This window comes from Macaca fascicularis, chromosome 20 (genome assembly GCF_037993035.2).
Source record: "Macaca fascicularis isolate 582-1 chromosome 20, T2T-MFA8v1.1".
Taxonomy (NCBI): domain Eukaryota; kingdom Metazoa; phylum Chordata; class Mammalia; order Primates; family Cercopithecidae; genus Macaca; species Macaca fascicularis.
Genome location: NC_088394.1, coordinates 1,248,321 through 1,261,429, shown reverse-complemented (window position 1 = coordinate 1,261,429; position 13,109 = coordinate 1,248,321). Strand labels below are relative to the sequence as shown.

Sequence of the window (13,109 nt, the reverse complement as noted above, 5' to 3'; positions counted from 1 at the left end):
CAGCCTGGTCAATATGGTGAAACCCTGTCTCTACTAAAAATAAAAAAATTAGCCCAGCATGGTGGTGCATGCCTGCAGTCCCAGCTACTCAGGAAGCTGAGGCAGAAGAATCGCTTGAATCCAGGACGTGGAGGTTGCGGTGAGCCAAGATTGCGCCACTGCACGCCAGCCTGGAGACAGAGCGAGGCCGCGTCTCAAAAAAAAAAAAAAAAAAGGCTGGGCGTGGTGGCGCACACCTGTAGTCCCAGCTACATCGAAGGCTGAGAGGTAGGCAGGTCACTTGTGTCTGGGAGGTAGAGGCTGTAGTCAGCACTCAGCCTGAGCAACAGAGGGAGGCCCTGTCTCTTAAAAAAACAAAAAACAAGCATGTCTGGTGGCCCCTCCAGATTCTCCTTGACAAGGAGGAGACAGTGGTCTCTGGAGGCGCAGCATATGTGTAGCACACTACTGGAGCCCAGCCCCTTCGCCAGCATGCCTGGCCCCTCTCCACAAGGCAGCAGGGGCCGGCGGCAGGCCCTCCTCTGCTGAGAATCCTGGAGAACGGGCAGCCGCAGAGCCCAGGGTCTTCACTCCACAAGAGAATGTGCTTTGCTTTGTTAGAATTAAAATGATGTGCAAGTTACGCCCACGATCCCATGAGACATTTTCAGCGCTCACAGGGCAGATGGATCTGAAGCTGAAGGGTGGGTCACGCATGTTAGTACGGTGCAGGGTGAGAGCTTGGGGGCTTTGGGAGTGCTGACTGCAAATGCCCTGCTGCCAACACACGTGTGTGCAGGCTGCTCAGAGCCCTGAATCTACCTGGTCAGTGGTAATGAAGACACTGAAGCTTCAAGGGACAGGGCCCTTGGCTGAGCTGAGAATACGTGGAAGGGCAGGGATGTGCCCGGGCAGCTGGGCAGGGAGCAGAAGCTCACAGGAAGAACCTCTTCTGCAGATTCCCCAGGTGCCTCACAGGCCTCCTGGCTGCCTCCTCTGCCCCTAAGAGGCTGCCAGTGCCCAGCTCCAGGTGGCACAGCCTGGGTAGATGACTCCTGGGCCAAGCTCATCTTACTTTGCATGAGAAACAGTACTGCAAATCGGCTATGAGACAACATGGCGTGCCTCGTTTGAAAAACACTGAGAATTACACAGTATTCTAAGAAAAGTCTGCAAACGAGAGTGGGGTAAGCAGCTCCCACTCTTTCTCTGCAAACACGGCGTCACACTTCGCTTCCTCCCTAGCACTCCTGCCCACAGTGATGAGACTGTGCATCCTGTCACGTACTCAGCAGTCTCTGCTCATTTCGCTTTCTGCGGCTGAGCAACTTCCCTAACCTGCATTCTTCCAGGATGGGCACACCTCGTATGGACCAGAGTGGGAGAGCTGCACCTCCAGGCCTGCTGGCGAGGCTGGGCACTGCGTGGGTTTGCAGTCAGCTCCTCCTCTGGGTGGGTCAGGTCTCACACTCCTGAGAGGGAGGCAGTGCCCTCCTCTGGCCCTCTGTGTGTCTAGGGTTCATGGACAACTCCCCACGAGAGCACCAGTCAGAGCCTCAAGTCTCCTGCCTGCAGCCCAATGGGTAGGCTCAGATGACCACCCGGCACCACCCCCTCAGCCGGCTTCCACCCTGGGATGGACCGGTGGCCAAGCCCCTGCTGTGTGAGGTAAAGAGAAGTAAATGGGGGCTGACAGGTGGGCACAGGAGGCACTACGCAGAGGCCCAGGTCTCCTGGCCCAGGCTCACCTGTGCACCAGCTGCAGGTTCTCCTGCCTCAGGCGGCTGTGTTGCTCGCCAGTGGCTGCCGTGTCCTTTTCCAGCTCCAGCACACGCCTTTCCAGGAAGACGACCTTGGCAATGAGACCAGGCTTCAGGGTCAGGTAGTCAGAAGCAGAAGGGCCTGCACCCCCAAGGGAACTACCTGGGAGGCCGCCTGGGGATTTTCTCAGCACAGAATCAGATCCACCTAGCTAGGCTGGTGTCGGATCCAACTTACCCTTGGAACTTGTCCCATAAACCCAAGAAGATGCAGCTCCTAATGGGGCCGGGGGCTTGGGAAGTACTGTCATCTCGACACCACAAATGCACACATTGCCGCAGCTCCGAGAGCTAGAGGCCCAGGGGTGCCTTTGGACTGGCTGGCTCATGGGCAGCAAGACTCTGCCCCCAACACACAGTTGGGTCTCTGCTCAGCCAGATGCAGCTCACAGAGGCAGCCCAGGTGCCCATGGATGCAAGGGACGAACAGACTCATGTCTCGGTCCCTCCCTCCCTCAGAGAGTTCACATCAAGATAAAGTCAGACACCTGCAGAGGTAGGAGAAGGAGTAAAGGGAGCAGAGGAGGACCCAGCCTGGGTCAGCAGACTTGAGATGCTAGAGAAGTTGTAGGGAGGAGGAGGTGGGGGTGCAAGAGGAGGTGAGGTACAGAAGGTGATGGGGTACAGGAGGAGGTGGGGTGCAGGAGGAGGTAAGGGGGCACAGGAGATGAGGGGATACAGGAGGTGAGGGAGTGCAGGAAGAAATGAGGGGGTATAGGAGGTGAGGGGGGTTCAGGAGAATGTGAGGGGGATAGAGGAGGTGAGAGGGTGCAGGAGGTGAGGGGGTACAGGAGGACATGGGAGTGCAGGAGAGGAGGTGAGGGGACACAGGAGGTGAGGGGGTTCAGGAGGAGATGAGGGCTGCAGGAGGTGAGAGGGTGCAGGAATAGGTGACGGGAGTGCAGGAGGAGGTGAGGGGGTACAGGAGGAGGTGGGAGGTACAGGAGAAGGTGGGGGGTACAGGAGGAGGTGAGGGGGTACAGGAGGAGGTGAGGGGGTACAGGAGAAGGTGAGGGGATACAGAAGGAGATGGGGGGTACAGGAGGAGGTGAGGGGTACGGGAGGACGTGAGGTGGTACAGAAGATGGGGTACAGGAGGAGGTGGGAGGTACAGTAGAAAGTGGGGGGTGCAGGTGGTGAGGGTGAACAGGAGGAGATGGGGGTACAGGAAGTGAGGGGTACAAGAGGAGGTGGGGTACAGGAGGAGGTAAGGGGGTACAGGAGGAGGTAAGGGAGTACAGGAGAAGATGGGGGTACAGGAAGAGGTGGGAGGTACAAGAGGAGGTTGGGGGTACAGGAGGTGGTGGGGGTACAGGAGGTGGTGGGGGTGCAGGAGGTGGGGGTACAGGAGGTGGTGGGGGTGCAGGAGGTGGTGGGGGTGCAGGAGGTGGTGGGGGTGCAGGAGGTGGTGGGGGTGCAGGAGGTGGTGGGGGTGCAGGAGGTTGGGGGTACAGGAGGTGGTGGGGTGCAGGAGGTGGTGGGGGTACAGGAGGTGGTGGGGTGCAGGAGGTGGTGGGGGTGCAGGAGGTGGTGGGGGTACAGGAGGTGGTGGGGGTGCAGGAGGTGGTGGGGGTACAGGAGGTGGTGGGGTGCAGGAGGTGGTGGGGTGCAGGAGGTGGTGGGGGTACAGGAGGTGGTGGGGTGCAGGAGGTGGTGGGGGTGCAGGAGGTGGTGGGGGTGCAGGAGGTGGTGGGGGTGCAGGAGGTGGTGGGGGTGCAGGAGGTGGTGGGGGTGCAGGAGGTGGTGGGGGTGCAGGAGGTGGTGGGGGTACAGGAGGTGGTGGGGTGCAGGAGGTGGTGGGGGTGCAGGAGGTGGTGGGGGTGCAGGAGGTGGTGGGGGTGCAGGAGGTGGTGGGGGTACAGGAGGTGGTGGGGGTGCAGGAGGTGGTGGGGGTGCAGGAGGTGGTGGGGGTGCAGGAGGTTGGGGGTACAGGAGGTGGTGGGGTACAGGAGGTGGTGGGGGTGCAGGAGGTGGTGGGGTACAGGAGGTGGTGGGGTGCAGGAGGTGGTGGGGTACAGGAGGAGGTGGGGGGTACAGGAGGAGGTGAGGGGGATGCAGGAGGTGAGGGAGTACAGGAAGAGGTGAGGGGGATGCAAGAAGAGGTGAGGGGGTATAGGAGGTGGTGAGGGGGTACAGGAGATGAGGGGTACAGGAGGAATTGAGGGGGTACAGGAGGAAGTGAAGAGGTCACAGGAGGTGAGGGGGTGCAGGAGGTGAGACGGAGTCTTGCTCTGTCACCCAGGCTGGAGTGCAGTGGCACGATCTCAGCTCACTGCAATCTCCGCCTCCCAGGTTCAAGCGATTCTCCTGCCTCAGCCTCCCGAGTAGCTGGGATTACAGGTGCCCGCCACCTCACCTGGCTACCATGTGTATTTTTAGTAAAGACGGGCTTTCACTGTGTTGGCCAGGCTGATCTCAAAACTCCTGACCTCAAGTGATCGGCCCACCTGGGCCTCCTAATGTGCTGGGATTACAGGCATGAGCCACCACATCCGGCTGAAAAGCGGGTCTTGACCACGGCAAGGCTGCCTTGCCCTGGCTGCTGCCACCCATTCCATTTAAGTCCCCAGGAGAGGCCTGTTCCTCAGGTTGCTGGCTCTGCAGTCACTGCAGGGGCAGCCTTCTTCTCCCAAATCATGGGTGCCCCAGGTCACGTCTCCATGGGCCTGGTGGACTGAATGTCTGGGTGTCCCCCAACCCAACTCAGACACAGTGGGGGTGGGATCCCTGAGGGCTCTCATTCACTGCCCAGTCCACCCCTCCCAGCTGGCCCTTTGTGCACAACAGGAAGACTCCTTTTTATCACATGCCCACAAGATCCCTTGGGGAAACTTGCCAAAGAGCAGAGGGTCTGGGGAGCCCTGGATGACATGGGATCACCTCCGGCTGTGCTGTCCCCACCTCCCGGGATGTCTGCAGAGGCCCTCAGACATGGCTGTGTCTAAATCCCCTACTTGCTGCTACCCAGCCCTGCAGGACCTACCTTGTCAGCAATGTCCTCCTCTGGGCCCTCCACGAGCTCGGGGGAAGGGTCCTCCAGGGCCTCCATAGTCAGGGCCCCTGACTGGTGCAGGTACCTATGGAAAAGGAACAGTAACAGAGGGAAGAAAGGGAAAAACCACAGGACAAGCTCCGTCAGCACAAGCACTCCCAAGTCAATCTGAAAAGCAGGCGGCAGCATTGTAGGGGACAGGTCCTCCCCTGATCTGGGTGGTGGTCTTCTCCCACTTAAAGCATTATATACAGGGGGAGGTCCCAGGCTGGACATCTTTACCAGGGGCTGGGAGAAAGCAGGCCGTGCTCTGTGGTCTCAGAGTCCTCCTGGCGCTCTTTGGAACCTGACAGAACACGACCTCAGTCCTGGCCAGCGAGTGGCAGAGGACTTTGTACTTGGCAGCAATAAAACGTGTCCTTCTTCACAGAGACACGAACAATCTTGTCTCTACCAGAAGCCCGTGAGACATCAGCTCAGGACCTCGACCTGCATACACCTCCCCTGTACACATTCTTCATCTCGGACTTTCACAGGTGCTCTCTGCGGCAGGAACAGTGAGGGTCCCAGGAAAAGTGTCGATCCCGGAAGTCTCACTCAGTGTCAACCTCACGGACACACTGGGAAACCGGTCCAACCAAGTCCAGGAAGACACCAGACACACGTGTCCTCTGGGGCACCAGCTCCTGTGGACGCGTCCCCAGCCCTGCAGGCCATGCCAGGTTACTACCTGGGCCAGGCTCCGGGACACAGCCCCGTGGTCCTGCGTGGATGCAGCCAGCCCATAGGCTGCCGCCTCGGGGCAGGAGCTGCTCCAGGCAGCGTGAACTTCGGCGCGCAGTCAGCGCGTGCTCGTGGTCACCACTGGGCCAGATTCGCTGTGGTGAATCTACACCAACCCCAACTTGCTGGGAGCACAGAAAACTCTCAGAGCACTCGCACAGAAGAGCCAACAGCAAAGGCGCGTGTTCAGTTCTTTATACATCCTGGGAGCCTCAGTACCGAGCCAGGCTCCGGGCTGATAGCCTGATGCTCACAACTGCGTGACTGTAAAAAAGCACTGGCCCTCTCCCAGCTTCCTTGCCTGTGAAATGGGGGGACCCTCTCTGAGCTTCCTTGCCTGTGAAATGGGGGGACCCTCTCCCAGCTTGCCTGTGAAATGGGGGGACCCTCTCCCAGCTTCCTTGCCTGTGAAATGGGGGGACCCTCTCCCAGCTTCCTTGCCTGTGAAATGGGGGGACCCTCTCCCAGCTTCCTTGCCTGTAAAATGGGACCCTTTCCCAGCTTCCTTGCCTGTAAAACGGGGGGATCCTCTCTCAGCTTCCTTGCCTATGAAATGGGGGGATCCTCTCCCAGCTTCCTTGCCTGTGAAATGGGGGGATCCTCTCCCAGCTTCCTTGCCTATGAAACGGGGGGACCCTCTCCCAGCTTCCTTGCCTGTAAAACGGGGGGATCCTCTCTCAGCTTCCTTGCCTATGAAATGGGGGAAACCCCTCCCTGCTTCCTTGCCTGTGAAATGGGGGGATCCTCTCCCAGCTTCCTTGCCTATGAAATGGGGGGACCCTCTCCCAGCTTCCTTGCCTCCTTGCCTATGAAATGGGGGGACCCTCTCCCAGCTTCCTTGCCTATGAAATGGGGGGACCCTCTCCCAGCTTCCTTGCCTGTAAAATGGGGGGATCCTCTCTCAGCTTCCTTGCCTATGAAGTGGGGGGACCCTCTCCCAGCTTCCTTGTCTATGAAGGGGGGGACCCTCTCCCAGCTTCCTTGCCTATGAAATGGGGGGACCCTCTCCCAGCTTCCTTGCTTGTGAAATGGGGGGACTTTCTCCCAGCTTCCTTGCCTATGAAATCGGGGTATACAGGCAATTGAGGTTGGACCAAGGTCCTGCATACAAACAGCTTGGCTAGGGACATAGCAGGGTAAGAATTCCATAAAATGTTAGTGTTTTTCCACTGAAAATGTCTACCAAGTGTATGAAGTTTGATTTGCTTCTTAGTATGGACTGGGCTTGAACATTTCCATCTTTTTCCCCATAAACGCTCTGAGGAGGAAAAAAGAAGGTATCTTTGCCCCTGGAGACAAGCCCTGAGAACGTGCACCAGCTGGAACACACCAGCGCCCTTCCGGGGCCCTGGGAATTTCATCAGATTCTCAAAAGCTGCTGCTGACGCGGATCATGTTCTTGGCCAGTCGCTGCCCTTAAGCGCCCATGACCTTGCCCCCAAATATGAGCCACTCCAGGCAGGAAGCTGCAACCCAGAGCCTACCCTGAAGAGAGGCCATGGCCTGGGGCCTGTCAGTACTTCTGAGCTGTCCTAGAGGCTTAGGCACTTCTGGGGCTGACTTGGGGACAGGAGGCACGGCCATCCCCAGGCACCCAGCGTGCAGCCACCATACACGGCCACCCGTGTGAGGTAGAGGGTCCTCAGCATGGCGTGTGGGGCTGCTTGTTTATTTATTTAAATTTTTTTTTTTTGAGACAGAGTCTTGCACTGTCGCCTGGGCTGGAGTGCAGCGGTGCTATCTCAGCTTACTGCAACCTCTGCCTCCCGGGTTCAAGCGATTCTCCTGCCTCAGTCTCCCAGGTAGCTGGGATTACGGGCACCCGCCACCACGCCCAGCTAACTTTTTAATTTTTTTATTTTTTAGTAGAGATGGGGTTTCACTATGTTGGCCGGGCTGGTCTCAAACTCCTGACCTCATGATCTGCACACCTCGGCCTCCCAAAGTGTTGGGGTTACAGGCGTGAACCACCGTGTCCGGCCGGGCTGCTTATTTAAATCCCCCAGAAAGAGGGATTCTCCAGCTACACCACACCCTCACTTGGGAGAACCCTCCCCTCAGAGAGGGAGCTGTGGAAAAAGCCTGATCTGCCCCGAAGGGCAGTAGGTCAAGCCTGGCTGGTGAGCAAGGAGGTACAGGGATCCCTGAGGCCTCCCACCCAGGGCCCTAGGAGCCTGCCTGCTGTAAGCACTTCTTCCTGTCCTGATGGACTCGGCTCTGCCTGGAGCCCCTGTCCCTGCACACGCACAGCTGACTGGAGAAAATCACTTCCATCTCATGGACAAGGATGGAACAAGGCTGAGGGAGGTGACAAGGCAGCCAAGCCCAGGGGCTACAATGGCTGCCGGCAAAACCCACCATCTCAGCAACAGTGCAGCGCGAAGGGCTGAGAACTGTGAGAAGCGAATCACGACAGTTATTTTGCGCTTCCTTAGCCTCTCGTGGCATATTTGGGGCAAAACAGCAGATTAAATGTTGCGTGTATATATTTACATGTGGATAGATATATTGCGAACATGCCTCTGTTTTTTTTTTTTTGTTTTTTTTTTTTTTTTTGAGACGGAGTCTCGCTCTGTCACCCAGGCTGGGGTGCAGTGGCCCGATCTCAGCTCACTGCAAGCTCCGCCTCCCGGGTTCACGCCATTCTCCTGCCTCAGCCTCCGGAGTAGCTGGGACTACAGGCGCCTGCCACCTCGCCCGGCTAGTTTTTTGTATTTTTTAGTAGAGACGGGGTTTCACCGTGTTAGCCAGGATGGTCTCGATCTCCTGACCTCGTGATCCGCCCGTCTCGGCCTCCCAAAGTGCTGGGATTACAGGCTTGGGCCACTGCGCCCGGCCCATGCCTCTGTTTTGTAAACTCTAACGACAGATAACTCAGATAACTGCAGATCGGGTTTTTTTTTTTTTTTTGAGATGGAGTCTCACTGTGTTGCCCAGGCTGGAGTGCAATGGTGCAATCTTGGCTCACTCCAAGCTCTGCCTCCTGGGTTCAAGCAGTTCACCTGCCTCAGGCTCCTGAGTAGCCGGGATTACATGTGCGCACCACCACGCCTGACTAATTTTTGTATTTTTAGTACAGATGGGGTTTCACCATGTTGGTCAGGCTGCTCTTGACGGGCCCATGACCTTATGATCCGCCCACCTCGGCTTCCCAATGTGCTGGGATTACAGGCGTCAGCCACTGTGCCTGGACCAGATTGGGCTTTTTTTATACCAAAGGGTACCCATGAAGGAAACATTAAATTTCAAAGGGTGTTTCTGACACAAGGCTGTGACAGCCAGCTGCAGGCTGCGCCCCATCCTAGGCACAGGAAGCCTCAAGGAGATGCCTCAGCTGGCCTTGACTGGCCTTTCATGTCACCAGCTGCAGCCTGTCTGGAGTAAAAGACGATGAAGTGGGGAGGAAGGTGATGCTGAACTGGTTAACAGAAGTGTAGCTGGCTGGGGATTCTCTTCACATTCCTAAGAGCTCAATGCTTTTCTTTCTTTCTTTTTTTTTTCAGACACAGTTTCGCTCTTGTTGCCCAGGCTGGAGTGCAGTGACACGATCTCGGCTCACTGCAACCTCTGCCTCCAGGGTTCAGGCGATTCTCCTGCCTCAGCCCCGAGTAGCTGGGATTACAGGCACATGCCACCACACCTGGCTAATCTTGTATTTTTAGTAGAGATGGGGTTTCTCCATGTTGGCCAGGCTGGTCTTGAACTCCCAACCTCAGGTGATCCACCCGCCTCGGCCTCCCAAAGTGCTGGGATTACAGGCGTGAGCTACCGCGCCTGGCCAGCTCAATGCTTTTCTGAAAGGGGTGAGCAAGAAGACAGAAAAAAATGCATGATGACATTCACCTCTGCTTCCTCTAGCCCCTCGCCCCTAAAATGATGGAAAACAAGTGGGACACGGTGGCTCATCCCTGTAATCCCAACATTCTGGAAGACCGAGGTGGGAGGACTGCTAGAGCCCAGGAGTTCAAGACCAGTCGGGGCCTGTCTCTACAAAAAATTTAAAACTTATCTGGGCATGGTGGCATGCACCTGTGGTCTCAGCTGCTCGGGAGGCTGAGGAGGGAGGATCGCTTGAGCTTGGGAGGTCTGGGAAGTGAAGACTGTTGTGAGCTGTGATCACTTCACTGCACAGAGCAAGGCAGAGCAAGGAAGAGCAAGACTGTCTCAAAAAGAAAAGAAAGCCGGCCGGGCGCGGTGGCTCAAGCCTGTAATCCCAGCACTTTGGGAGGCCGAGGTGGGCGGATCACGAGGTCAGGAGATCGAGACCATCCTGGCTAACAAGGTGAAACCCCGTCTCTACTAAAAAATACAAAAAAATAAAATAAAAACCTAGCCGGGCGCGGTGGCGGGCGCCTGTAGTCCCAGCTGCTCGGAAGGCTGAGGCAGGAGAACGGCGTGAACCCGGGAGGCAGAGCTTGCAGTGAGCTGAGATCCGGCCACTGCACTCCAGCCTGGGCGACAGAGCGAGACTCCGTCTCAAAAAAAAAAAAAAAAAAGAAAAGAAAAGAAAGCCAAGAAAAGAGAAACAAAAAGAAAAAAGTTTCCATCCATGGCCAGGTGTGACGACTCAGGTCTGTGATCCCAGTACTTCGGTAGGCCAAGGTGGGAGTCTCCCTTAAGCCCAGGAGTTCAAGACCAGGCTGGGCAACATACTGAAACTCCATCTCTATTAAAAATTAAAAGACGGTCGGGCGCAGTAACTCAAACCTGTAATCCCAGCACTTTGGGAGGCCGAGACGGGCGGATCACAAGGTCAGGAGATCGAGACCATCCTGGCTAACACGGTGAAACCCTGTCTCTACTAAAAAATACAAAAAACTAGCCAGGCGAGGTGGCGGGCGCCTGTAGTCCCAGCTACTCGGGAGGCTGAGGCAGGAGAATGGCGTAAACCCGGGAGGCGGAGCTTGCAGTGAGCTGAGATCTGGCCACTGCACTCCAGCCTGGGTGACAGAGCGAGACTCCGTCTCAAAAAAAAAAAAAAAAAAAAAAATTAAAAGACTAGCTGGGCATGGCAATGCACACCTGTAGTCCCAGGAACTCAGGGGGAGGAGGTGAGAGGATGGAGTGAGCCTGAGAGGTACAGGCTGCAGCGAGCTGTGATTGTGCCACAGTACTGCAGCCCAGGTGACAGAGCAAGACCATGTCTCAAAATAAAAGAAAACGGAAAACAAAAGGTTTCTGTCCCTGGCCCGGTGTGGTGGCTTACACCTGCAATCCCAGAATTTTGGGAGGCCAAGCTGGGAAGATCACTTGAGCCCAGGGAGTCTGGGGCTGTCAGACCTATGCCTGCACCTGTGAACAGCCACTGCACGACAGCCTGGGCAACGTAGCAAGACCTTGCCTATTTTTCTTTTATTTATTTTTTTTTTTGTAGAGACAGGGTTTCACTATGTTAACAGCCCAGGCTGGTCACAAAGAAACCGAGTCAGAACGGTTAAACCTCAGGGTAGCAAGTCTAGCTCTAGAACATAAGCAATGCCGTCAAACATCTTACAGGAAAACTATCCACACTCTCACAGTCCAAACCAACTGAGGCTCAAGTCTATCTCCTGAGCACCCCTTTTCTCAAGAAGCTACAGGAAGATGTGCTGGACAAAAAATGGAGAAAACAAACAAGAAGGAAGACAGAGCCAGGGAGCTAGAGGATCCAACCCCTGAAACAAAGGAACTCACTGGTGTGGGGAGACCCGTCCAGGACCACAGCCACGAGGCCTGGAGAATGCCCAGCACAACGGGGCAGAGAGGCGGCTCCGGGGGGGGATGTTCCAGAGGAAGCCGGAGAGGCGTCTCCCGGCCCTGCCAGAGGCTGGGCCATGAAGCAGGATGGGGACAGGGAAGGCAAAGCAGATAAAGACGCGAAGCCAGTCTCTGATGGCAACAGAGGCCACCCAGCAGCCACACTGCGTGGCTCCCTGAGAAAGGCCTTAACCCTGCATGCTTATTTCGGTAAGAACTGGCAGGGGGCCGGGCGCGGTGGCTCAAGCCTGTAATCCCAGCACTTTGGGAGGCCGAGACGGGCGGATCATGAGGTCAGGAGATCGAGACCATCCTGGCTGACACGGTGAAACCCCGTCTCTACTAAAAAAATACAAAAAACTAGCCGGGCAAGGTGGCGGGCGCCTGTAGTCCCAGATACTCGGGAGGCTGAGGCAGGAGAATGGCGTGAACCCGGGATGTGGAGCTTGCAGTGAGCCGAGATCTGGCCACTGCACTCCAGCCTGGGCGGCAGAGCGAGACTCCGTCTCAAAAAAAAAAAAAAAAAAAAAAAAAAAAAAAAAAAAAAAGAAACCCCGTCTCTACTAAAAAATACAAAAAACTAGCCGGGCGAGGTGGTGGGCGCCTGTAGTCCCGGCTACTCGGGAGGCTGAGGCAGGAGAATGGCGTAAAAACCCGGGAGGAGGAGCTTGCAGTGAGCTGAGATCCGGCCACTGCACTCCACCCTGGGCGACATAGCGAGACTCCGTCTCAAAAAAAAAAAAAAAAAAGAACTGGCAGGGGAGGAAGATAAAAGTGTATGTTGCCATCTTTCACAGCAGGAAGCCAACAGATCTATGCAAAGCTGAAAAATGAAGAAATGGTCTTTAGGAATTGGAGTCAGACCCACCCCTCACCTTCAACTCACCTTGGGGAGCTGCCCAGACCCGGCTCTGAGAAGTCAGGCTCCTCACCGGGTCTCGGTACCTCAGAACTAACGTAGAGCAGACGTGGGGATGGTGGCCCCTTCCAGACCTTAGTGAACACTCAACAGGCCCAGCACCAAAAGCTCCGACACCTACCTCCTGGTCACAAATCCGGGTCCAAATTCACAGCCCTGGAAACCCCTTTCCCAACACGCCCTCAGGATACCTTCAGCCCCAAACCATGTAAAGTAACTTGCAGGAGTTTAAAAAATACCTCGGAAAAGAACATTTTCTAAAACTTTTTTTAAAAACTATGATTAATTATCCACTTCAGAACGTTTTTCAGCAGGAACCAGAGACCCACCTACCTTGCCACCTTCTTGCTGGAGAGCCGCTTTGTTGGACTGTGCAGAAAACAAAATAAACAGGAAAATTGTTAGAACAGACAGAGAGGAGCAGGAGGAAGCAGGAAACTCAGGCTGTGGAGATACGGGGTGGGCGGCCTTTCAGCAGTGCTCCCGGCATGCAGGGCCCCCCAGGCAAGCCCATGCACAAACGCTCACTCAGCAAAACAGCAAGGACACGGGGGTGCTGGGATGAGGCCGCATACGTCTCGTTACTCCAGCCCCCGAAGAGGCTTCCAGATGCAGCCACCCCAGACTGCGACTGAGGGGCCAGCGCCACACCTGGTCCCATCAGCTGGCTGCACTGTCCCAATGCTTCTGAAGCCAAATTACCCCCAAACGCTTGGCCTTCGGAGACCCCCAAGTGAAAAGTGACCCCAGATCCCGCTATGACAGGAGAGTTTGCCGCTGACTTCGACTTAGGCACTGATGCATTATGCTCAGAACGCCTGCCTAGGCATCAGTTTGGACACCTTTCCCGTTGCCATTTCAGGGCAGTAAATGTAGCCAA

The 13,109-nt window shown here is 56.1% G+C and overlaps 1 protein-coding gene across 11 annotated transcripts in view; it reads right to left on the bottom strand.

Moving 5' to 3' along the window:
* Positions 1 to 13,109, bottom strand: part of RAB11FIP3 (RAB11 family interacting protein 3) — a 103,128-nt gene that overhangs the window by 12,336 nt on the left and 77,683 nt on the right. For 9 of the 11 annotated variants that reach the window (XM_005590762.5, XM_045382507.3, XM_074028423.1 and 6 more), the window contains 3 exons: positions 12,563 to 12,598; positions 4,783 to 4,876; positions 1,728 to 1,831 (listed from right to left, as the gene is read on the bottom strand). In XM_005590762.5, coding sequence (XP_005590819.3) covers positions 1,728 to 1,831; positions 4,783 to 4,876; positions 12,563 to 12,598 — 234 coding nt within the window. The remainder of the gene's footprint in view (positions 1 to 1,727; positions 1,832 to 4,782; positions 4,877 to 12,562; positions 12,599 to 13,109) is intronic. The other 2 variants (XM_074028427.1, XM_074028428.1) reach the window with 1 other exon arrangement.